Raw genomic sequence first — 23,982 nt, 5'->3', positions numbered from 1 at the left:
GTCCCCTGCATCGGCAGGCGGACTCCTAACCACTGCGCCACCAGGGAAGCCTGAAAAGGAAGGGAATTCTGACACAGGCTGCAACATGGTTGATCTTGAGGACATTGTGCTAAATGCGATCAGCCAGTCACAAAAGGGCAGATAACGTGGGATTTCAGTTATATGAGGTCCCTGGAGATGTCAAATTCATGGGGACAGAAAGTAGAATGGGGGTTGCTGCCAGGGGCTGGGGGAGGGAGATGAGGAATTGTTTAAGTGGGACAGAGTTTCAGCTGGGGAAGATGGAAAAGTTCTGGAGATGGATGGTGGCACAACAATGTGAATGTACTTAATGCCACTGAACTGTACACTTGCAAGATGGTTAAAATGATTAAAGAAAAACAGTGCACACATGGAAAAGTGTTTAGGAAATAGGTGGAGAAACAGAAAATAGTCATAGAGGCTCCCATTTGGGAACTTCTTCTATTAGGGATTGAACCCATGCCCCCAGCAGTGGACACACAGAGTCCTAACCACTGGACCGCCAGGGAGTTCCCTGTTACGTGTCTTTTTATTTATTTATTTATTTTAAAAAAATGTATTTATTTTTGGCTGCATTGGGTCTTCACTGCTGTGCGCGTGCTTTCTCTAGTTGTGGTGAGCGGGGCCTACTCTTCATTGCTGTGCACGGGTTTCTCTTGTTGCGGAGCATGGGCTCTAGGTGCGTGGGCTTCAGTAGTTGTGGCACGCGGACTCAGTAGTTGTGGCTCGCGGACTCTAGAGCACAGGCTCAGTAGTTGTGGCGCACGGGCTTAGTTGCTCCGCGGCATGTGGGATCTTCCCAGACCAGGGCTCGAAGCTGTGTCCCTGGCATTGGCAGGCGGATTCTTAACCACTGAGCCACGAGAGAAGCCCTCTTATGTGTCTTTTTAAAATCACAATTTAAAATGTTTAAAAAGTATTTTTAAAAAACAAGCGCACCGAATATGTCATAATATTAAGGTTCAATAGAGCTGGATGCTGAATATGTTATTCCCTATCCTTTCATGAATGTTTAAAATATTCCACAATCAGGAAAAAATTCTGCAAGTAGTTCTTTAGGATACATGGGCAAAAAAAACTATGATGTAGAATCTTTTTAGCTTTTATGTAAATCTTTAGACTGTAAAAGCAGCAATAAGGCTTTATCTTTTTAAAATTATAAATTTATTTATTTATTTATTTGGCTGCGTTGGGTCTTCACTGCTGTGCGCGGGCTTTCTCTAGTTGCGTGAGCCGCGAGTGGGGGCTGCTCTTCGTTGCAGTGCATGGGCTTCTCATTGCGGCGTCTTCTCTTGTTGCAGAGCACGGGCTCTAGGCGCACGGGCTCAGTAGTTGTGGCGCACGGGCTTAGTTGCTCCGCAGCATGTGGTATCTTTCCAGACCAGAGCTCGAACCCGTGTCTCCTGCATTGAGCACAGAGTCTTAACCACTGGACCGCCAGGGAGTTTCCTGTTACGCGTCTTGTTGCAGAGCACGGGCAGATTCTTAACCACTGTGCCACCAGGGAAGTCCCATGTCTTTTTTTTTTTTTTTTTTTTTGGGATACGCGGGCCTCTCACCGTTGTGGCCTCTCTCATTGCGGAGCACAGGCTCCGGACGCGCAGGCTCAGCGGCCATGGCTCACGGGCCCAGCTGCTCCGTGGCATGTGGGATCTTCCTGGACCGGGGCACGAACCCATGTCCCCTGCATCGGCAGGCGGACTCTCAATCACTGCGCCATCAGGGAAGCCCCCCCATGTCTTTTTAAAATTAAAAAAATACCTAATACATATACACGATTTAAAAAAATTCAACAGCATTGCTTTGATTATCTATTGCTGCTTCATAAACCATTCCGAACTTAGTGGTGGAAAACCACTATGATATATTACGATGATCTCCCATGGTTCTGGGGTGAGTGGGCTCAGCAAGGTGGTCGCTGCAGGGATCTCTCCTGTGCTTGGGGTCAGAAATGGCTGGAGGAGTCGGGGAGGCTTCCTCCCTCACTCGTTTGGCATCGGGAGCTGGTTTTGGCTGGGACCTCAGTGGGGGCTCTTGCCAGAACTCTACGCAGAGCAAGTTCATGTGGTTAGGGGTTCCTCCCAGCATGGCGGCTGGGTTCCAAGAGCCAGCAGCCCTTGAGAGCCAGGTGAACACTGCATCACTTCTGCCACCTTCTATGCATGAGAAGCAAGTACAGCTAGAAGGTACAACTTCAAGGTCATGTTATTAAAAAGGAACCTGGTTGTCCTTCACTCACTTTCCCTCTGCCCTCGGGCTTGAATGGGGACGGCCTGCCAGTGAGCCAGCTCTGACTCTCTGGGCGGGGTGTGTGTATGGCAGAGCAGCGAGACAACTGCCTAAACATTCAAGGGGAAGAGAATTAGTTTCTGCCTTTTTGTTCCGGTTTTTGCTTTCTTTCCCCGCCCCCCGCAATGTGGTTAAAAAACCCCTAACACACAATGCACCATCTTAACCGTCTTAAGTACGCAGTTCAGTAGGGTTAACTGTATGCACATCATTGTACAACAGGTGCCCAGAACTTCTGCATCTTGCAAAACTAAAAGTCACTGAATAACAACTTCCCACCCCACTCCACCCAGCCTCTGGCAACCAGAATTCTACTTTCTGTCTCTATGAGTTTGACTACTCTGGGTACCTCATATAAGTGAAATCATACAGTATTTGTCTTTTTTGCGACTGGCTTATTTCACTTAGCATAATCTCGTCAAGGTTCATCCATGTTGTACCATGTGACCAGATTTCCTTCCTAATTTTTAAGGCTGAATAATATTCCATTGTATGTGTCTACTACCTGTTGTTTATCCATCCATCAGTGGACTCTTGGGTTGCTTCGACCTCTTGGCCGTCATAAATAATGCTGCTATTTGCATGGATGTGCAAATATCTCTTTGAGATCCTGCTCTGAATTCTCTTAGGTGTATACTCAGAGATGGAATTGGTAAATCATATGGTAATTCTATTTTAATTTTTTGAGGAATTGCCATACTGTTTTCCATAATGGCTAAACCATTTTACATTGCCACCAACAGTGCCCAAAGGTTCCAATTTCTTCACATCCTTCCCAACACTTGTTATTTTCTGTTTTGTTTGTTTGTTCATTTTGCTTTGATAGTAGCCATCCTAATGTGTGTAAGGTGATATCTCACTGTGGTTTCGATTTGCATTTCTCTGATGATCAGTGATGTTGAGAATCTTTTCATATGCTGGTTGGCTATTTGTATAACATCTTTGTAGAAATTTCTATTCAAGTTCTTTGTCCATTTTTAAATTGGGTTATTTGATTTGGGGGTTGTGGAGTTGTAAGAGCTCTTTATATATTCTGGATTAACCCCTTAGTAGATATATGATTTGCAAATATTTTCTGCCCTTCTGTAGGTTGCCTTTTCGCTCTGTTGACTGTGTCCTTTGGTGCATAACGGGCTCCACCTTTTCATGGATAAATGTCAAAGAATTCACAGGCATGTTTTAAAGCTACCACAAGCATGAAAGTGTTCTGCGGGGGGAGGAAATGTCTCCCTCTGCTCTGACTGCCTTCCACAGAGATAACCTCTGTCACTGGTTTCTTGTGCAGCTTTCCAGAGGTTTTCTTTGAGGCTTTGTGATGTAAATTTTCCATAGAAGTTGTGCACAGTTTGTATTTATGCAAAATGAACTATGAGGTGGACCTTGGATCCTCTGGAACAGGTCTCTCAGGACCTCATAACCCTCATTTGTAACATAGGACAGTTGGAGTGGGTGATTTGCAAAGACCCTACATCCTGGATGAACACGGGCCACATGCTGGAGAAGAGCACTTTCCCACGTGCTCCTGGAGCCTCCTTTCACTCGGTTTATGGAGGCTTGGTCTTGCCTTTCGCTCTGAGCAGAGTCTGAGTTGCTCATTCACGGGAATCTAAGAGTTTGTGTTTTGTTTCACTTAAATAAGAACACATTTCCTTTTGTCGGGCTTCCCTGGTGGCACAGTGTTTGAGAGTCCGCCTGCCGATGCAGGGGACGTGGGTTCTGTGCCCCAGTCCGGGAAGATCCCACATGCCGCGGAGCGGCTGGGCCCCTGAGCCATGGCCGCTGAGCCTGCGCGTCCGGAGCCTGTGGTCCGCAACGGGAGAGGCCATAACAGTGAGAGGCCCGCCTACCGCAAAAAAACAAAAAACATTTCCTCTTGTCAGTTCTGTGCTGGGCAAAACTCTAATTTCAGTTCTTACTTTTCAAAAATTGCAAAGGATGTGAAACGTGGCACAGGAAGAAACAAATTTGCTCTCTTGGCCTAAGATTCTTCTCCAATCTGAGATTCGTAGTGTTGAATGAAGAAGGTTCTCAGACTCCAGTGAGTGTCATGATGGGCTGGATTGTGGATTAACAGTGCAGAATTCTTGGAGTTTCAATCCATACCTGCTGAATCAATCTTTGGACTTGACTATAAAAACACAACTTTACTTATCATGGAAGAAAAGATCCAATTTATAATAGCAACCATAATGATGTAATATTTAGCAGCAAACTTCTCAAGAAATGTGGAGGATATAAATATAAAAGGTGTTAAAATTCTGCTATTAAATATAAAAGGAAGCTTGGATGAGTGGCGAGATGATCTTTATTCTTAGAGAAGAAGAATCCATTTTGGAATGATGTCAGAGTTCCCTAAATACAGCCAGAAATCAGTGCAATCCCAGTTAAATAACCAACAGGAAATTATGGAGGACTTTGAGAAAATGGTGCTGAAGTACACAGAAAAAAATGAATACGTGAGAATTGTCAGGAAAATTCTGGAAATGGAGACTAGAGAAGGGAGATTAGCTTTACCAAATATTATAATGAATTATAAAGGTGGAGTATTAGATACAGTTGGCCCTAGAGAAGGAATGGCTGGATTGAGCATTGTCGAAAGAGAAAAAGCCAGAGAGAGACGAAAGTACATAAAGAAACTGGCTTGTTAAAGATGGTGACTTCATTCAGTGGAGAAAGGACTTGTAATACATTGGATTGGCATAACTGGATTCCTTTCTTACTCCATAGCTGAAAACAAATTAATTCCAAATGGAGCAGAGATATAAAAATAGAAACACCTACAAATCACTGGAAGAGAATGCAGATTTTTAAAAAATGCTTGGTTTGGGAGACTTTTCTGAATATAACACAAAACTAAGAATTCATAGAAAAAGTAAATCTGATCACGAGAAAATAAAATTTCATCTTTTGCAAAATATTGAACGCAAAGCTGACTTGGAAAATATATTTGTAACTCTGATGTTAGGCAAAGAATTGGTGTCCTTCATATACAAAGAGCGAGTGCTAACAAACAAGACAGTAGAAGAAATGATCACAGGAGGTCAACGTGAAGTTCACAAATGGCTGATAACTATACGAAAAAATGTTCGGCCTCATTTATAATGAAAAGAAGTGCAGAGCCAAGCAATTAGTCATTTTTCACCTCTCCAGTGTGCGAAAATGAAGAGTTTGATAATACCCAACTGTTGAGGATACAGAAAAGGTTCTTGTGTCTACTGTCACTGGGAGTATAAATGGTGATACTCTTTTTGGAGACTGGCTTGGAAAAGCTTTTCAAAATGAAAAAGGTGCATACTTTGGATCCAGCGGGCTCAGGGCTGGGTGTTCAATCCCATGGAAATGCAGGTGGCACTGGTGGTTGCCCTGCCAGGATCTTTCTCCTCCTTCCTCCTCTGGGGCAGAATCCCCTCCTCTACAACGCACGTGTCCTGCGTGAATGCTGATGGGCCCACCCAGCAAGATGTAGACAGGGCCTCCAGCAAGCCCCTAAAATAAGACTTCTGGTAATTTTTTTTTTTTTTTTTTTTTTTTTTTTTTGCGATACACGGGCCTCTCACTGTTGTGGCCTCTCCCATTGCGGAGCACAGGCTCCACACGTGCAGGCTCAGCGGCCATGGCTCACGGGCCCAGCCACTCCGCGGCATGTGGGATCTTCCCGGACCGGGGCACGAACCCGCATCCCCTGCATCGGCAGGCGGACTCTCAACCACTGCGCCAACAGGGAAGCTCTCTGGTAACTTTTAAACAGAGGCTGAAGTCAAAAGGACGGGGAAGCCGCAGCTGGTCGGAGAATCTTTCCAGGCGGCGGGAACAGCATGTGCAAAGGCTCGTGGCTGGAGGGAACTGCAGCCGTAGGGGTGTGGGTTTCTGGGTCATATCACTTTGAGGGCTCTGGGTGGTAAGTAAGGAAAAATCCAATCAAAAGCGACTAGAACAATAGAGACCTTTGTTACGTTGCATAACAAGACGCCAGAAGTGGGGCTGCTCCAGTAGGGGTTAATTTAGTACCTGAACATCGCCACAATGACCCAGATTCTGGCTTTTCCCGTTGGCTGTCAGAGCACAGAATTGAATGAACTGTAATCCATGGTTCGCACCCCAACCTCATCATTTGGTCCATTCAAGTCCTGCTTACGTTCTTTTTAACAGTTGATTGGATTCCATCTATATGAACTGTGCGAATAAGCAAACCCACAGAAACAGAAAGCAGATGAGTGGTTGTCGGGGGCTGGGGGAGGGGGAGCAGGGAGTGACTTTCTAAAGGGTATGGGGTTTCTTTTGGGGGAGATAAAAATGTTCTGGAATTAGATGGTGGTGAGAGTTGTCCAACATTATGAACGTACTAAAACCCATGGAATCCTATGCCTTCAAAGGCTTAACTTTATGGTGTGTGACTCAGTAAAATAGTTTTTTTAAAGAGGAAGTTAAGGGACTTCCCTGGCGGTCCAGGGAAGACTCTGCCCTTCTACTGCAGGGGGCCCGGGTTCAATCCCTGGCCAGGGAACTAAGACCTTGCATACTATGCGATGGGGCCAAAAGGGGGGCAGGGGAAGAAAAGTTAATTGTTTATTTTTTTTAACGAAAAAGAATATTTTTGGCCACACCGCACATCATGTGGGATCTTAGTTCTCCCACCAGGGATTGAACCTGTGCCCCCTGCAGTGGAAGTGCAGAGTCCTAACCACTGAACCGCCAGGGAAGTCCCCCTGTTATTTTATTTTATTTTTGCGGTACGCGGGCCTCTCACTGCTGTGGCCTCTCCCATTGCGGAGCACAGGCTCCAGACGCGCAGGCTCAGCGGCCATGGCTCACGGGCCCAGCCACTCCGCGGCATGTGGGATCCTCCCGGACCGGGGCACGGACCCATGTCCCCTGCCTCGGCAGGCGGCCTCTCAACCACTGCGCCACCAGGGAAGCCCTCCACGGTGAGTTTTAAGAAGCTCTGTCTGCCTGCGGGTGGGGGATGGAGAAGACAGTTTAGGCCAGTTGGGGGATGGGTCTGTCGTCCAGGCAGGATGATGGTGTTTCAGTGATTCTCAAAGTGTGGTCTCCAAAATAGCAGCGTCAGTGTCTCCCGGGAACTTGCTAGAAATGCAAAATTATAAGCCCATCCAGACCTACTGAATCAGGCCCCCTGGTTGCGGGGGGCAGCTCTTTGGGTCCCCCCTACCACCATCCCACCAGGTGATTCTGAAGTGCCTCAGGTGTGAGAACCACTGATCTAACCAAGGCAGTGGAAATGGTGCATTCATTTGCGAGCACTGCCGTAACAAAGTACAACAACCTGGGCAGCTTCAAACAACAGAAATGTGTTTCTCAGAGCTCTGGGGGCCAGAAGTTGGAAACCAAGGTGTCGCATGCTCTCCAAAGCCTCTACCGGAGGAAGCTTCCTTGCTTTTTCCAGTTCTGGTGGCTGCCGGCGTTCCTTGGCTTGTAGACCCATCACTCCAGCCTCCCCTGTGTCCCCTCCTCTTATAAGTACACCAGTCATTGGATTTAGGGCCACCCCAATCCCGGATGACCTCATCTTCACTTGATCACACCCGCAAGACCCTATTTCCAAATAAGGTCACACTCACAGGTCCTGGGGGTTAAGACTTGAACATACATTTTTTGGGGGACACAATTCTTCACTTGATCACACCTGCAAAGACCTTATTTCCAAATAAGGTCACACTCACAGGTCCTGGGGGTTAAGACTTGAACATATCTTTTTTGGGGGACACAATTCTACCCACTACAGATGGAGAGAAATAAAAGGATTCGAGAAATATCAAGACAAGCGAAATCTTAATGGTTAGCTGGGGGTAGGAGGGAGAGAAAACAGAACGAAGAGGAAAAACGACTCAAATGCTTTTACATCAATAACAAAGCCTGGGCTGATGCTGGTGTCTTGTTGCTCTCTGAATGAGTTCCTTCGGGTAGAGTTTCAGGAACTTGATTCCAGTATCTTAGGACCGGTAAACACCTTGCTGAAATAAACCCCTTCCCGCCTGAGAACCTGTCTCCCTTCCCTGCGGGGCAGGTCTGGGGAGAGAGGAACTGGAAGAGAAGATGCCCTTTGCCCATGGAGCCCCCAGCTGATTGCACTAACTTCAATTCAGGCCACACTTGAGAGCCAAAATCAAAATCAAGGTCACAGAGCCCGGGGACATCTGAAGCTGCTGCAGATCTCAGTGGCCTCAGAGGAAAGGATGGAATGGGAGACCATGGGCCTGTCTCCTGGTAGAGGAGCTGGGGGACCCGTCAGCGTGGGAGTCCCTCCCTCCCAACCACAGGCTGCACTCAAAGCATTTGTTCTTCTGGAAGATTCTTCTCCTCCCTTCTCGCAGTCCCCAGGAGTTCTGATCCCCTGGACGGCTTGTGAAGACCCAGATACTGGGCCTCGCCCTAGAGTGTGTGACTCAGCAGGTCTGGGGTAAGGACCAAGAATTTGCATTTCTATCTTGTTCCCATCTCTCAGAATGGAGAACCACAGCCCGAGATGAATGGCTCTGAGCCCCCGTTGCACGTGGGGGTCACACAGGGAGTCAAAAACACCAACCCCGGTGCTGGACCCCGGACCCCGAAAATCTCCGAGAACGGGGCATGAGCTCTGACTTTGAAGCCCCCCAGGATTCTAAAGGTCAGCTAAGTTTGAGGTTGACACCATTCCCTCACTATGATTGGCTGAGAAGTGGACACATGACCAAATTTTGGCCAATAAGACACGGGGGTGGTGTGCTGGGGGACTTCCGGGTTGATGGCTGCCAGCTTGCATTGCAGCAGATGCTGGGGCAGGAAGATGGAAAGAACGTGGGTGCTCAATGATGTCCATCCTTGACCACGGAAACTGAGAACCCCAAAGCTGCTCCGTCTCAGGACTTCCCCCTTTTGTGGAAATAATAAATGTCTTCATTGTTAAACGGCTCAGGTTGGTGCTTTCTAGTACTTTCAGCCAAAAGCATCTCAATGGCTGCAGATGTGAAACCCTCTGGCAAGTAGCCAGCAGCCGCAGTCAACAGCTTTATTGATTTACTTATGCGGTGAATGTTTACTGAGTGTCTTCTATGTGTCAGGATGGTTCTGGGCACTGGAGAGCATGAGAGAGGTCCCTGCTGTCGTAGAGCTGCATTCCAGCGGGGGGAGACAGACACAACAGCAAGTCCACAAATAAACCAACAGAATAATTTCAGACGACGTTCAAGAAGGAAGATAGAGTGGTTTGCTGGAGAGTGAGGGAGGGTGGCGCTTCTCTGGGAAGGTGACATTTGAGCAGAGAACTGAATGAAGAAGAGCCAACTATGTGAAGAGGGGCAGGGGAAGGATTCCAGGCAGAGGGCACAGCAGGTGCAAAGGCCCTGGGGTGGGAGTGAACTTTGTTCAAGGAACTGAAATGTGGAATGTGAAGGTGGCATGATTATGCCAGCAGCCTTCAGGGAAGTATCTAAAAGCACACAAAAGCCCCACAGTCCAACTTTTTCTCTCTCTTTCTCTCGATTTCTTAGGGCTTTTGTTTTCAGGTCCAAAGTGTACTAGCGCTGGTTTGTTGAAATCTGAGTGGAGTTTTTCAGGCTTCTCTTCCTAACTCAAGAGAACCACTTAACCTCTCACCGTGTGTGGCCTGCTGTACACTGGCTTTCTTCAATGAAAGCCAAGGGTTCGTGCTTCAGCCTAACTAAACAGCTCTGTCTGCAGCAGGTCCCCATCTGTTTTGCTGTTTCTCCTGACAGAACATTTTCTGTCCTGCCCAGAAAACTGCAGCTCCTGTCACGGCCCCTTCCTTTACAACACCCACCTTGTCTGCCTGGGGCCTGCCGATGCCTGGGGACACATCCCACAGCATCAGAGCAAGAGGACGGCCGCTGTGCCGCCAAGCAGGAGTGTTGTTGAGGCCAACGTTGGTACAAAGAATCCTTTAGGATAGAAAAGGCCTTTGCCCTTTTAAAAAATTCACTCAACTTTAGAACAGCAAAGTTGCCATTTTCTTTCCTCAGTGAGGACACTGCTTCTGGACACCAGGTTGAGGTGTGTGCCGGGGGTGGCTGAAACCCAGGTCCAAGCAGGTTCTGGAAATATTCTGGAAATATTCTTTGACAAGAAATGGATGGCAACACCATTCTGCACACGGTTGCCAGCAGCAGAAAGTCCTGTTTGGGCAGACATGGGGTGGTGCCGAGAGGGACCACAGGACACTCACTCACAGGGTTCTTTGTTTAACTGTGTTTACTGAGAGTTTCCTGTGAGCAAGGGGGACACGGTCTCACACAGGTCCCAGACCAGTGGGGACAAAGATATTATTCTCACACCACTGGGTCTATAATGCCACCTGCACCTGAGAAAAATGCTCTCAGGGAAAGGAATCTGCTTCTGGGAGGGTGTATTACAGAGGTCACAGAGTGAACCTTTTTCAAAGCAAACAGGATCGAGTTACTTCCTGCTTAAATCCTGCACTGTCTTCCCGTTGCCCAGGTATAAAGCCCAGACCCCTCTCCAGGGCCCACAAGGCCCTGCAGCTCTGGCGCTGGTCCAGGTCCCCCACTTCTCCCCCTGCCACTCCCTGAGATGCAGCCTCCCTAGCCTCTTGTGGATCTTCTGATGTGTTCAGCCTGTGCTCACCCCGGGACCTTGGCACGTGCTATGCTCACTGCTCTAAGCACTTTTCACAGGTCCCCACGTTCTCCCTCAAAGTCTGGCTCCGATGCCACCTCCTCAGAGAGGCCTCCCCTGGCCGGCCCATCTCAAGTAACTCTCCTTACGACGTCTTCTTGTTTTATTTTCACGGCACTCTAATTTTACCCAGCCTGATTGCTTATGTCTGTGCCCCCCACTGCTATGAAAGCACCACAAGGGCAAAGACACCCCTGTCTTCACAGCAGGGCCCAATGCATGCCGTGGTTTGTGGAATGAATGAATGAATGATTGAGGGACCTGACCCCATCTGGGCCAGCCAGTGAAGGCTTTCTGAATTGACATATGGTGGAAAAGGAGGGCCTCACCTCTGCTTTTTTTGGGGGGCCTCACCGCACAGCATGTAGGATCTTAGTTCCCTGACCAGGGGTTGAACCCGTGCCCCCTGCAGTGGAAGCCAGGAGTCTTAACCACTGGACCACCAGGGAAGTCCCACCTTTGCTTACTTTTTGACCTCACATCTCATATTCTCCCCTCTCCCCTCTACCAACCTGAGATCTTTCAGTTTGTTTGTTTTATTAAATAAGCACGCTAAAGTTCTAAGGTCTTCACAGATAGGAGCTCACTTGGTTCACAGCACAGCCCTCTGAAATAGGTATTATTAGCCCCATTTTACAGATGGGGCAATTGAAGTCCAGAGAAGTAAGTATCATGCCCACACGTGAGCCGAGATTTGAACCTGGATTATCTGGCTCCAGACTTGCTGTTTTTAATGACTATTCTTTCTTACCTCCAGGCTTTTCCCCAGAATGCTATCTCTAGGATTCTCTTCCTCTTCTCTAATTAGTTCCTTTTTCACCACAGAATCAGTTCTCATATCTGTCAGGGTCCAAGCCGGAAGGGGACAGTGCATTAAAACTGGGAGATTTTGAAGAGGTTTTAACACAGGGACTGTTTTAAAGGTGTGAGGAAAACAAAAGGAGTTGTGAAGCTGTTCTCACTCCTAGGGCTGAAGGTTAGAGGGGAGGGAATGACCTTGGAACCTGGAAGGAGAGGGGCTGCCTTACTTGGAAAGGGTCGTGGCCAGCCTGAGCATTTCTGTTATTTGTTGCTGCAAAAAAAAAAAGCAAAACACCCCAAAGGTAGTGACTTAAAACTACAAAAATTTAGTATTTCTTATCACCTTCTGGCTTGAATAGTTCTGGAATGCCAGGGTGCCGGGCAGGTCCACAGATGCTGGCTGCCAGCTGGGCTGGTGGCTGGGGGCATGGTCCTCACTCACGTGGCTTCTCCACACAGCTGCTTGGGCTTCCTCACAACATGGTGGCCGAGTTCAAGAAGGAGTGTTTTAGGAGGTGAAGGTAGAGCTGCTGATGGCTTAAGGTCCGCTCTTGGAGGCTACCTAGGGTCACTTCTGCCACAGTCAACCCGTGGCTGACAGAGGTCACAGTGTCAGCCCAGATTCTGGGGGAAGGAACATGGATTCTCAGTAAGCGGAGTAGCAAAGGAGCATGAACGGTATCTTTACTAAGAACATACCACCAGAGGAGGCTGGAGAACGTCTCATCTCCCCTCACTCAACTTCTTCAGATCTCCTACCTCCCCGTGGCCAGAGCCAGCTAGAAACCAGAGGACAAGGGAGGCTGCTGACCTGGCTTCTGAGGGTCACCTTCTTGGGGAAGACGTCAGGATGGAGAAGCAGAAGGTGGTCCTTGAGGGACAGAACAATATCCTGGCGTAGGACCTCCCACTCTCAAGCGCTGCGAGAACTCTCTCCTTTTCCTTCGTTTGTAATTCTAGACCTCTGTGATTATCTATTGTCAGTCTCTCCTCCAGTACGGTGAGCTCCAAGAGGGCTGGGATCACGGCTGCTTCGCCCACCACTGGATCCCCCAGCGCAGCACTGTGTCTGGCACAGGGTAGATGCTCAATGAATCTTTGTTGAATGACTGAGCCCTTCCTGATATGACACAGATTTCTTCCCTGGCTTTACCCCTCACCCCTGATCCATCCACCCCAAATACACCTTCCATCCGTCCAGGTCTCCCTGGCTTCCCCAACCCGAGTCACTACAACCCAGGCTGCACAGGGCAACCTCATTCTCATCCTAGCAGAGCCACACTTTTTACTCTTGACCCTCAAGCAGCAGTCAGGGAGAAGTATTTTTATTCTTTAAAAAAAAAAAGGGAAATTGTCTTAGTTTGCTGTGTCTGCTGTAACAGAATACCGCAGACTGGGTGTCTTATAAACAACAGATATTTTTTTTCCTCATGGTTCTGGAGGCTCGAAGTCCAAGACCAAGGGGCTGGCAGATTCTGTGTCTGGCGACAGCCCACTTCCTGGTTCATAGATGTTATAGGTTCCCTGTGTTCTCATGTGGCTGAAGTGGTGAGGGAGCTCTCTGGGGTTTCCTTTATACGAGCACGAATTTCATTCAAAATGGCTCCAACCTCATGACCTAATCACCACCCAGAGACACCCCCATCTCCAAATACCATCACGCTGTGGCTTAAGATTTAACATACGAATTTTGTGTGTGTGTGTTGTGTGTGTGTGGGAGGTACAAACATTCAGTCTATTCTAGGAACAGACACAAAAGTAGAGAAAATCGTACCATGAACCTCCATGGACCCATTTTTCAGATTCAACACCTATCAAGTTTTTTTGTTACAGCTGCTTCATCCAGCCTCTTCACTTTCTCTTTCAGTGAATTATTTTGAAGCTACTCTCAGTCACGATGGCCTTTCTCCCCTACATCCTGCAGTACGCACCTCGAAAATGCTTCACGTAACAGTTATCACCCCTTCAAAATTAGCAATCATTGAAAGCTTTGTTTTTTTGGTCGCACCGCGCAGCACGTGGGATCTTAGTTCCCCAACCAGGGCTCGAACCCGCGCCCCCTGCAGTGGAAGCGTGGGGTCTTAACCACTGGACCGCCAGAGAAGTCCCATATATTTTTTTTTATTTTTTGGCTGTGCCGCGCAGCTTGTGGGATCTTATTTCCCCGACTAGAGATTGAACCTGGGCCCCGGCAGTGAAAGTGCAGAGTCCTAACCACTGGACCGCCAGGGAATTCCCTGAAAGGTATTTTAAAATCTAAATCAGATCACTCTGATTTCGGTTACTCTTCTGCTATGAGATCTCCACGGCTAAAATTGGAATTCTTTACCATGGCCTAAGAAAAACCTAACAATTAATTTATTGCACAAACTTTGAGAGTAAAAGGGGGAGGGTGCTAGTAATAATCATATTGGGACAAGAGATATAAACTGGGCGGTCATGCTATCTGAGGCACCTGCCCTTCATGGCACCGTCTCTGCTTACCTGTTCCTTGAACAGATGGGACATCTCCTTGCCACAGGGCCTTTGCACTTACTGTGTATTTTGCCAGAATGTCCTCCCCAGTCTCACCCTTCTGGTGTCACCCCTCCACCCCCTCATTTCTCTGTGGTGTTACCTCATCTGTTTCTCTCACTGGCACTTTAGCATCATATAAAATCCTTATTTATTTGCTTAGGTGTGTTTTGTTTTGTTTTAAAATCTCTCTCCCCTGCTAAAACGTGAGGCCAGGACAGAGGGGACCTGTCTGTCTTGTTCACTATTCAATCCCCTGCCCGTAGCACACAGTAGGCCTGGCACAGTGTGGGTACCGGGTGAATATCTGCTACATGAATGGATGGATGGATGTTCATCCCTGCAGGTCCGGCGGGGCCAGGTGACCTCAGAGGAGCCTCCTGCGTCCTGGGACTGGAACCATCCTCACGTCTCCAGCCGTCTGGGCTGTGGGAACAGGCAGAGGCTTTTCTCTTGTGATCCGGCAGGCACAGAGCAGAGTTGTTAGCTCCTGGTTGCCAGCTGAGCCCTCCCACACACTTACACCTTTGAGATGGAAGGTGGTTTTGCGTTGGAGACTTAGCTCTTGCCAGAGAGACATACATGTCTCAAGTCCTGAGATGCGGGGGCAAAGGTGAAGTTCAACTGGCAGCTTTTAGTGAAGGAAGACGTCTGGAGACTCCCGAGGTGGTGGGTGATTCTGCAGGGAGTCAGGGTTTTGTAGGGGCTTGGCTGAGTCTCCTAGGGGATGTGGTGGTGGTGGTGGGACTCCGGAGACCTCCACTAGCATTAACATGCGCACAGCTGCGAGGGTCTGTGTGTTTCCAAAATGGCGGCGGTGATGGATGTGGATACCTGGGGTGGCACCAGCATCAGTGCCGGCAAGAAGCGCGTTGACATGAAAAGGGGGAAATGTGGTAGCCCTCTGAGCCTGGGGTAGCGTGGCTGGTAACTGTGCCGCCTGCAGGAACCACGTTATGAATCTTTGCATAGAATGTCAAGCTAACCAGGGGTCTGCTACTTCTGAAGATGCGCCGTTGCATGGGGGAGTTTAAGCACTTCCCCTGCAACTCCTGCTGCCTCAAAACACGGTAGTTGTGTCCGCTGGACAAGAGAGAGCGGGAATTCCAAAAGTATGGGCATTAGAAAAAGAGCATTCTTTGATCAAGCTCAACTGTTTTGCTCTTCATTTAATGACCTGCCCCCTGTTACTTAATTGTTCAATAGAACTGTGTCTCTCCTGCTTTGTCTTTTCAGTTTGCTCTTCCTGCAGCCCTACTGTACTCTGTGTCAAATAAAATCTACTTTCCTAAATTCTAAAAAAAGTGTTCTGGGAATTCCCTGGCAGTCCAGTGGTTAGGACTCTGTGCTTCCACTGCAGGGGGCATGGGTTCAATTCTTGGTTGGGGAATTAGGATCCTGCAAGCAAGCCGCCTGGCATGGCCAAAAGAAAAGGATTGTAAAAAAAAACTGCAGGAGTCATTTTCACCTACTGAAGAAAAACAGCTCCTAAGAAGTCATTTGCATCAATGGGATATTACAGCATCTTAAAGAGCATCTATCCAGGCACACTCCTGCCTCAGGACCTTTGCACTGACTTGTTGCCTGGGCCTGGAAAGACCTTCCCCAGATATCTACGTGGCTCGTTCCTGCACTTACCTTAAGTCTTTGCTCAAATGGCATCCTCTCACGGAGGCCCTCCCCCAACCACCCCATTTAAATTGCAACCCTGCCCACTGGGGGCACTTACCCTGTTCTCTTATTTTTCCTGCTAAATCATGTATCATCCTCTAACACAGTGCAGTCCAACAGAAATGTGCAATTAAAAAAAAAATTTTAGCGGCAGCATTTTATTTTTTTTTTGGCTTGTGGTATCTCAGTTCCCCAACCAGAGATCGAACTCGCACCCTCAGTAGTGAAAGTGTGGAGTCCTAACCACTGGACCACCAGGGAATTCCAGTAGCTGCATTTTAAAAAGTAAAAAGAAACAGGAGAAATTAATCTCAGTAGTATATTTTTAATTAGCCCAACATATCCCAATGTTGTCATTTCAACGTGTAATCAACATCAAAATGTTGAGATATTTTATGATCTTTATTTCACAGTAAGTCCTTGAAACCTGACGTGTGTAGGACACAGCAGCTCTCACGTGAACATCATTTCGAGTGTCTTGTCGCCGCGCGTGGTCAGTGGTTACCATATAGGGCAGCGCAGCCCTGGCATGTTATAAAATTTACCCATGATTATGTTCACCATTTATTGATCTTGCTTGTCTGCTGGAATAGAAGATCAGCAAGGCTTTGTATGTTCGCTGCTGGGTCCCCAGCACCTAGCAGAGTGCCTGGCGCATAGTAGGTCGATATCGGCTGAATGAATAAGAGCAGCGAATGTGAACTCTGGGTCTGTCTTCACCCGGTGGCGACCTAGGTGGCAGACGTGGCCAAACGTGATTGTTTCCTCTTCCTCGCTGGCTTTTTCTTTTTTTCCTGTGCTTTCTCTCACTCTCCCCAACTACTTCCTCTTTCCCCTCTCTCCACTTTTTCTTCAGCAAAGAGTAATGATTCATGTCTGGGCTCTGGAGACAAGCGACTTGCTTCCATCCCTGCCCTGCCACTAACCAGCTATGACTCTTCTGAATCAAGCCATTCAGCTTCCATGCAATACCGCTCATGCATTGCCCCAGGTGGTAATAATAATTCTCCCTGCGCTGAGGTGGGGTGGACCAGGTGTGGCAGCCTGCAGGCAGTGATGATCCCATGTAAGGGTGGCACCTCGATAAGTGTGTAACCAGGATTAGCTCATTTAATCCCATGACTACGCCAGGAGGTGGGCGCTGTTGAGATGATCTCTACTGCATAGGTAAGGAAGAAGCCAGGGCACAGAGAGGTTAAGCAACTTGCCCAAGGCCACACAGCTATGTAACCTGGCTGCACGTTCTTAACCACTGGGCTCTTATAGCTGTTGTTTATCAACGCCTACTGATTAAGGACCTACCGTGTTCCAGGCACTGTTCTAGGAGTTGGGGATACAGCAATGAACAAAATAGACAGATTCCTGCCCTCGTGGAGACTTTTTCATTCCAGAGGAGGAAGAGAACGAAATAAAACAAGCAAATACAGGAATAATGTAGTGTTGGATGGTGGTAAGCATAATAGAGAAAAATAAAACAGGGCAGGGAGATGGGGGGATTGTGGGTGTGGTTGTAATTTGAGAAGGTTGATAGGAAGGAAGTCTTTGCTTTGAAGATGACATATAAAGAAGGACTTGAAGGAAGGGAAGGTGACCACATGGAGGTTTGGAGAAGAGTGGTTTAGCAGAGGGACCAGTAAGTGCAAAGGCCCTGAGGCAGGGGCAAGGCAGCAGGTTTGAGGAACACCTAGGAGGTGGAGCAGAGTGGGCTGGGGGAGCGGAGGACGCGAGGTCAGGGAGATGAGGGTGACCCACAGAGCTCACAGAGGGGGCTGTGGTGAGGACTTGGCCTTTTACTCTGAGTGAGGTGGGAACCACAGGAAATATGCTATACTTCATATAGCACACAACCCACTCGTGTAAAATGTACAATTCAATGGGTTTTAGTCTATTCACAGAGCTGTACAACCATCCCCACAATCAATCTTAGAACGTTCCGTCACCCCAAAAAGAACCCTTAACAGTCACTCCCGATTCTCTCTGCCCCCAGCCTAGGCAAACACTAACCTGTTTTCTGTCTCTATGGATTTGCCTGTTCTGGACATTTCATGGAAATGGAATCATACTGTATGCGGTCTTTTTTTTTTTTTTTTTTTCGGTACGCGGGCCTCACACTGCTGTGGCCTCTCCCATTGCGGAGCACAGGCTCCGGACGCACAGGCTCAGCGGCCATGGCTCACGGGCTCAGCCGCTCTGTGGCACGTGGGATCTTCCCGGACCAGGGCACGAACCCGTGTCCCCTGCATCGGCAGGCGGACTCTCAACCACTGCGCCACCAGGGAAGCCCTGTATGTGGTCTTTTGTAACTGCCTCTTTCACTTAGGGTAATGTTTTCAAAGTCATCCGTGTTGCAGCATGGATCAGTACTTCATTTTTAAATATTAAATAATATTCCATTGTGGGATATTTCACGTTTTATTTATCCATGTGTCAGTGGGGGGTATTTGGGTTGCTTCCACCTTTTGGCTACCGTGAAGAGTGCTGTCATGTACACATTTTTGTGCGGACACAGTTTTCATTTCTCTCATGTGTACCCGGGAGGGGAACTGAGGGGACTTATGGCAACTCTGTGTTTAGTCTTTCGAGGAGCTGTTTCCAGACTGTTCTCCACAGTGGCCGTGCCATTTTACAATCCCACCAGCAGTGTATGAGGGTCCCGATTTCTCCACCTCTTTGCCAACACTCCTACTAACTGTCTTTCGATCGTGGGAGGGTTTTGAGCTGAGGAGGAACGTCATCAGACGTCATCTGAACGTCTCTGACATGCACGTTGATAATATTTTACTATCATTAATCTTTCTTTTCCTTCTGCATCATTGTCTTGCCTCATCCTGGCAAAGCCTCTCTCTGAAACATGATGAAGTCTTTTCTCTGGCTTCTTAGGTCACCGCCCCCTACTCCCCCAGTGGATGTGACTCCCCACAGCGAGGTCACGGCTGGTCATGTGTCTCAGACATCCTTTCATCTCTGCTTTCTCTCTTGTCAAGTGACAGTGTGGCGTGACATGAGAACACTCTTGCCGTGGCCTTGGGGGCTCTCTTGGGTAAGCATCACGTACATTTGGACCTTGAAGACTTGAAAGTTAGATTGGGTGAGATGGTCAAGGCGAGCCAGTCCTTGCCGAGGGAAGCTGGGTATCAAAGAAGGGGGTGGCGTCAGGGCGAGCACAGACCCCAGATTTTAGTTAATTAGTTAATTCCCAAGAACTGCAAAAGTCAGCAAACATAAAACAATCCCCACAGCTGATAGCCGCTGAAGGCCTTAAGGAATTCAATGAAATTATATTAATTAATGAATGAGTTGGTTGATTAATTAAAGGTTAATTATGTCAAGCCTTTATTGAGTATGTACTAGGTGCCAGGCATTGTTCCAGGTGCTGGGGTTACATCCATTCGCAAACACAGACCAGCTTCTGTCTCTTGGGAGCTGGGGAGAGAAAGAAGTAAACAGATAAACGAATAAGACAATTTTAGATAAAACGGGGTGATCTGATAGAGAGTGACTGGTGGGTTGGGACTTTCATTTTGGACAGATTACACAGGGAAGGCCTCTCTAAGGAGCAGGCTTTGAAGTGAGACCTGCAGGAGGAGAAGGCATCAGGTGTGGGCAAGTGTATTCTAGGCAGAAGGAACAGCAAGTGCAAAGACCCTGAGGCTGGAAAAAGCTGGGGCTGTTTAAGGAACAGAAAGAAGGCCCAGAAGCCTGGGGTAGAGAGAACAAGGGGCAGAGGTTGGGACATGGGGGCAGAAAGGTGAGCAGAAGCCAGGTCAGTTAGGTCCTTGGGGCAGCAACAAGAACAGCTAGCCTCATGGTGCTCTCACCTTGGGGCACTATTCTACGCACTGGCACATCTTCCCAACTCATTGAATCCTTGCGATAGCCCTTGGAGAGAGGCTCTTATTATCCCCATTTGACAGGTGAACAAACTGAGGCACAGAACGGGCCAAGCCACTTTCCCCAGGACTCTAGGGTAGGAAATCCTGCAGCATGGACTTCTTGGAACCTCTCCCCATCTGACACCACAGCCGCCTCATCTAGCCACCTTTGCCCCAGCCATCTTGATCTAGGTCAGGGGTTGGCTCCCTGCTCCCGGTACCCTGGACAATGTCGGGTCTCCCAAGGGGAACACAATGCCAGGCAAGGCTCTCTGGCTAGTCACAGCAGGTGCCTGATAAATACTGACTCAGGCCAGGCTGTGTTGCTTAAGGGTGGGCCTGGGAGAAGGCTGCTTCCTTCCAGGGTTGAAGAAGAGTTTCAGAAGGCCTCATTCTGAGCCCTCAGGGACTGGCCTGCCTTACGCAGGGGATGGGGACACTGCCCTCCTATCCCTGCGTGGCCCCCACTAGAGACTGAGGGGACTGGTCTACATCAGGGATCCAGAGGTCCAGGTGGGGTGGAGGGCTGCAGCGGAGCACGCACCCAGGTTTCATTTTCTTGGAGCACTTATCTGCAATCCATCGTCCATTTGTTCACTTGCCAATCGTCTGTCTCCCTGTTCGTTAGAAAGCAGGGACTTGGGTTTGTTGACCTAACCCTCTGTGCCTATTTCCTTATCTGTAGAACGGAGTCGCTGTGGGCCAGGCACTTAGCACAAGGACCCCACCTAGAAGGCTCCTCGCCGATTCATTCTAAAATGTTCCTTGGGAGCAAGCGTTCCCAGCCAGGCAGCGCTCAAGCTTTGTCTGCCTGGAGCATTCTAGCGCCTGGCGATGGTCAGAACGCAAGAACATATGAACGTGGAACAGGCCAGGTGGTGGCCCGGTGATAAGGGTGAGGGGTGAGGGGAGAACTGGCCGCTATTTTATTTCACACAGGGTGGCAGGGAAGAGCCTTTCTGATAAGGTGGCGGAGCAGTCGTGAAGGAAGGAGCCGGGCAGATATCTGGGGGGGACAGAATTCCAAGTCGTAAGGTACAAGGTCCTGAGGCGGGAGTCTGCTGGGCTTGTTCCACGGAGAGAGAGGCTGCAATAGCATGTGTGTGCGCACACGCGGGAAGGTGTGTGTGGCGCCCTGGGGGGAGAGGAGGTCGCAGAGCTGGGGGCGGGCGCTCTGGAGTCCCTGCCAGAGTTGGGCAATTCGTACTAAATACGAACAGTGACGACGCTCAGGACAGAGGAAGTGGGAGGGGAGGAGGGGAGAAGAGGGGAGGAGGAGGGTCTGGGAGGCAGGGGGAGGAAGGAGAGGCGGGGGGGGGGACGAGGAGAGAGAGGAGGAGGGGGAGGAAGATGGGGAGGCGGGATCAGGGACAGGGGTGAGTGGGGAGCAGCTGGGAGTGAGGAAGGGGAGAAAGGTTACGAGGTGGAGGGGGTCCAGGCGCAACGTTGCACGTAGCCCACGAGAACTCCGCGCCTCCCTCCCGCGGAAACGGAAGCTAGAGCTTGGGGCCGGCGGGCGTGGCCCCGCCCCAATCGGACCATCTCTCCGCGCCCCGCCCCGGCCACGCCCCTTGCTAGCTTAGGCCCCGCCCCTCAGCCCCCGTCCTCTGGCGCCCGCCCAGATGCTGGCGCCCGCCCAGATCCTGGTGCCCAGGGCGTCCCGGGGGCGGTCCGCCCCGGCGATGGCACATAAAACCGCTGGCCACCTGCCGGGCCGCTCCTCCGTGCGCTGCGGTCCGGGGCCCGCCGTGCCGCTGCGGCCCGCGTCCGCGGAGTCGCTGCTTCAGTCACGTTCGTCCCCGCCTCGGTCCCTCCACAGGCGCGGAGCTCCGCGAGCACCGCGCGGGCGCCGGGGCGCGCAGACATGGGCAGCCGCTCTAGAGCGCGCCGGGTGGCCGCGGCGCTGGGCTTCGCCGGGCTGCTGTGCGCCGTGCTGGGCGTTATCATGATCGTGATGGTGCCCTCGATCATCAAGCAGCAGGTCCTCAAGGTGGGTGAGGGGCCCGGCCGGAGGTCAGTGCATGCGGGCCCCTCAGGGGCTGGAGGGCGCTGGGCGCCGAGGAGGGCCGGGTGTCCTGGGCCGGGGCCCCTGAGCACCGGAGAGCCCAGAGGGCATGAGGAGGGGCAGCAGGCCACCTTCCCAGGAACCTCCCCGACCCAGGACGCAGGCTGAGTTTGGGGGCCAAGGAGGGCATCCAGGGCTTTTGCTGGAGGTGCAGGCCCGGGTTGGGGAAGCCTGAATTAGAGACCACCTGGGAGGCTGACCTCACCCTAAGGGTCTGGGGTCCGAGGCGGTCCTGGAGTGTGGCCACGTTTCTGGTACTGCCTGGAGGAGCCCAGGAGCGGGCTCACATGCTTCTTGCCTCTTCTGTGGCAGCCTGTGACAGTGTGTGGTAAAACTAGGGCTGCACTTTGCTTGTTTCCTGTGAGCACAGGAGGACAGGAACCCTCCATGCACGTGCCCGTGAGACTCACATGGGTGCCCAGGCTGGTGGGTGCTCAGGACAGCGGTCTCTGCTGTCCAGAGCCTCCCTATGCAAACCCCTTCTCAGAGGCAGAATGGGCTGCTCTGTCCTTCCCGGACGCTGCCTTCCTGATGCAGATTGGCAGCGATAAGCCGCTTTTCTCCCCAGATCCACACAGAGGCAGGCATAAGCCCAGGGCTGCATAAGCAGGGTCCTCGGGGAGTCCACAGCCTGAGAGCTTTCCTGCGATCCTAACCTTATCCACCACTGCCCTTTCAACCAGGGAGACAAATGAGGCTGTCAGCTGGCCTTCAGACCGTCAGACTCTGCCCTGGGTGTCTGGCGGCATTTTTGAATGAGCCTGGAGTCACTGAAGGACAGGGAGATTGCAGAGTATCACGCTTGAGGTAAAAGCATTCAGCTCTTTGAAGGAAAGGCCAGCACCTGCAGGGCCGGGAGGGGAGACTGAGGCTCACCTTGGCCCAAGATCCAGCCAGACACATAAAGATGTGGCTGTCATCACTTGCTAGTTGATTTCTCTTTTCCCCTTAACCGGCTTCTTTAGGCGAGTTTCTTGAGAACGGGGACTTGTCCCCATTTCGTGTCTGTGCCCCACGCCCAGCGCAGGATGCCTGGGAGATGAATGAATGAGCGAATGAATGAAGGCTGCATCTGCGTGGACCTGGCTGCCAGGTTTTGGCTTTAAAGATGGAGCAAGTTTGGTTTTTCTCGAGGTCTCTGGGTGAGCGGTTGTCTGAGTCATCTTGGCCACACTGTGTCCTTTGTTTTGTTGTCAAATCTTGTCCCATTAAATCCTGTAATCTGATTGCAAGGAGATCCTGGCCGATGGTGACATTGAGCTGCGAGTTTCTCTTAGTGTTTTTTTTTTCTTGCCCGTGAAGTGGCGGGAAAAAGTTTCTTGGGGAAACCTGAGAGCGGCCAGAACTGCTTCTTTCTCTCCCGTGGTGGCCAACGGGTGTATCTGTTTTGCTTTTCAAAGTAGCTGTGAGAGCTTTATCTCAGTGAAAGCCGGCCGTAAACGCCCGCCAAATTTGTGGTTTCTGTACTGTGTGAGCCCTGGAGAGACCATCACTTGGGTGCTGTAAGCGTGGCAAGCCCGTCGTGATCCCGTGCAGAGAGCCTGTTGCTTTGGGGGTGTGGGGATGAGTGGGATTTATAGCTGATGCAGAATCTTGTCAGTCCAGTCCTTCTTGGACTATAATTCAGGTGTTTTCTTTTCACGGCTCTCAATCAGATGAAGGATGTCTCTCTCTCTCTCTCTCTCTCTCTCTCTCTCTCTCTCTCTCTCTCTGTGTGTGTGTGTGTGTGTGTGTGTACATGCACACCCGCACGCCCTACCTAATTTCCCACTCCTCCTCAGGGCTTCCAAAGAGGAAAGCGCCACCGTCCTCAGTCGTCCCGGAACTAAGATTTCTGGGCTTAAACTTGAGTGAGAGCCAGCCAGCGTCCTCCGTGAATATCCCAAAGGTGATTGGTTTGTGGCTGAGTGGCGTGAAGGCACGGAGGCGAGTCCAGCCTGTGACAGTTTCTTCTTGGACAGCTCAGGCTGAGCCCTGGCCAAGAGCCTTCCCTTGGAAGAAGGGCATCTGTGTTCAGGGGACCGAGTGGGTGGGATGCTAGGAGAGGGAGGGACGGCCTGCTGGTGTTTTCTTTGGCTGCACGTGTCCATGTGCAACTTG

General features: G+C 50.1%; 1 protein-coding gene, 1 long non-coding RNA gene and 1 pseudogene across 5 annotated transcripts in view; all 3 read left to right on the top strand.

Moving 5' to 3' along the window:
* The first annotated feature begins 8,816 nt into the window (after positions 1 to 8,816).
* On the top strand, positions 8,817 to 9,219 carry LOC113630055 (uncharacterized). The gene is made up of 2 exons (XR_003436808.1): positions 8,817 to 8,935; positions 9,076 to 9,219. It is a non-coding gene; the product is annotated as an uncharacterized LOC113630055 (long non-coding RNA).
* Positions 9,220 to 15,045: 5,826 nt separating this feature from the next.
* Positions 15,046 to 15,399, top strand: LOC113630054 (E3 ubiquitin-protein ligase RBX1 pseudogene; annotated as a pseudogene).
* Positions 15,400 to 21,476: 6,077 nt separating this feature from the next.
* SCARB1 (scavenger receptor class B member 1) overlaps positions 21,477 to 23,982 on the top strand; it is a 79,466-nt gene continuing 76,960 nt past the window's right edge. For 2 of the 4 annotated variants that reach the window (XM_027125107.1, XM_027125106.1), the window contains exon 1: positions 21,477 to 21,807. In XM_027125107.1, coding sequence (XP_026980908.1) covers positions 21,682 to 21,807 — 126 coding nt within the window. In that variant the 5' untranslated portion in view covers positions 21,477 to 21,681. The remainder of the gene's footprint in view (positions 21,808 to 23,982) is intronic. The other 2 variants (XM_027125108.1, XM_027125105.1) reach the window with 1 other exon arrangement.

The sequence above is a fragment of the Aethalodelphis obliquidens genome, unplaced genomic scaffold (genome assembly GCF_003676395.1).
Source record: "Aethalodelphis obliquidens isolate GAN/ISIS:26980383/991018 unplaced genomic scaffold, ASM367639v1 scaffold28, whole genome shotgun sequence".
In the NCBI taxonomy this organism is placed as follows: Eukaryota; Metazoa; Chordata; class Mammalia; order Artiodactyla; family Delphinidae; genus Aethalodelphis; species Aethalodelphis obliquidens.
Note: the sequence above shows the minus strand (reverse complement) of the source record. Positions and strands in the feature narration are given on the sequence as shown.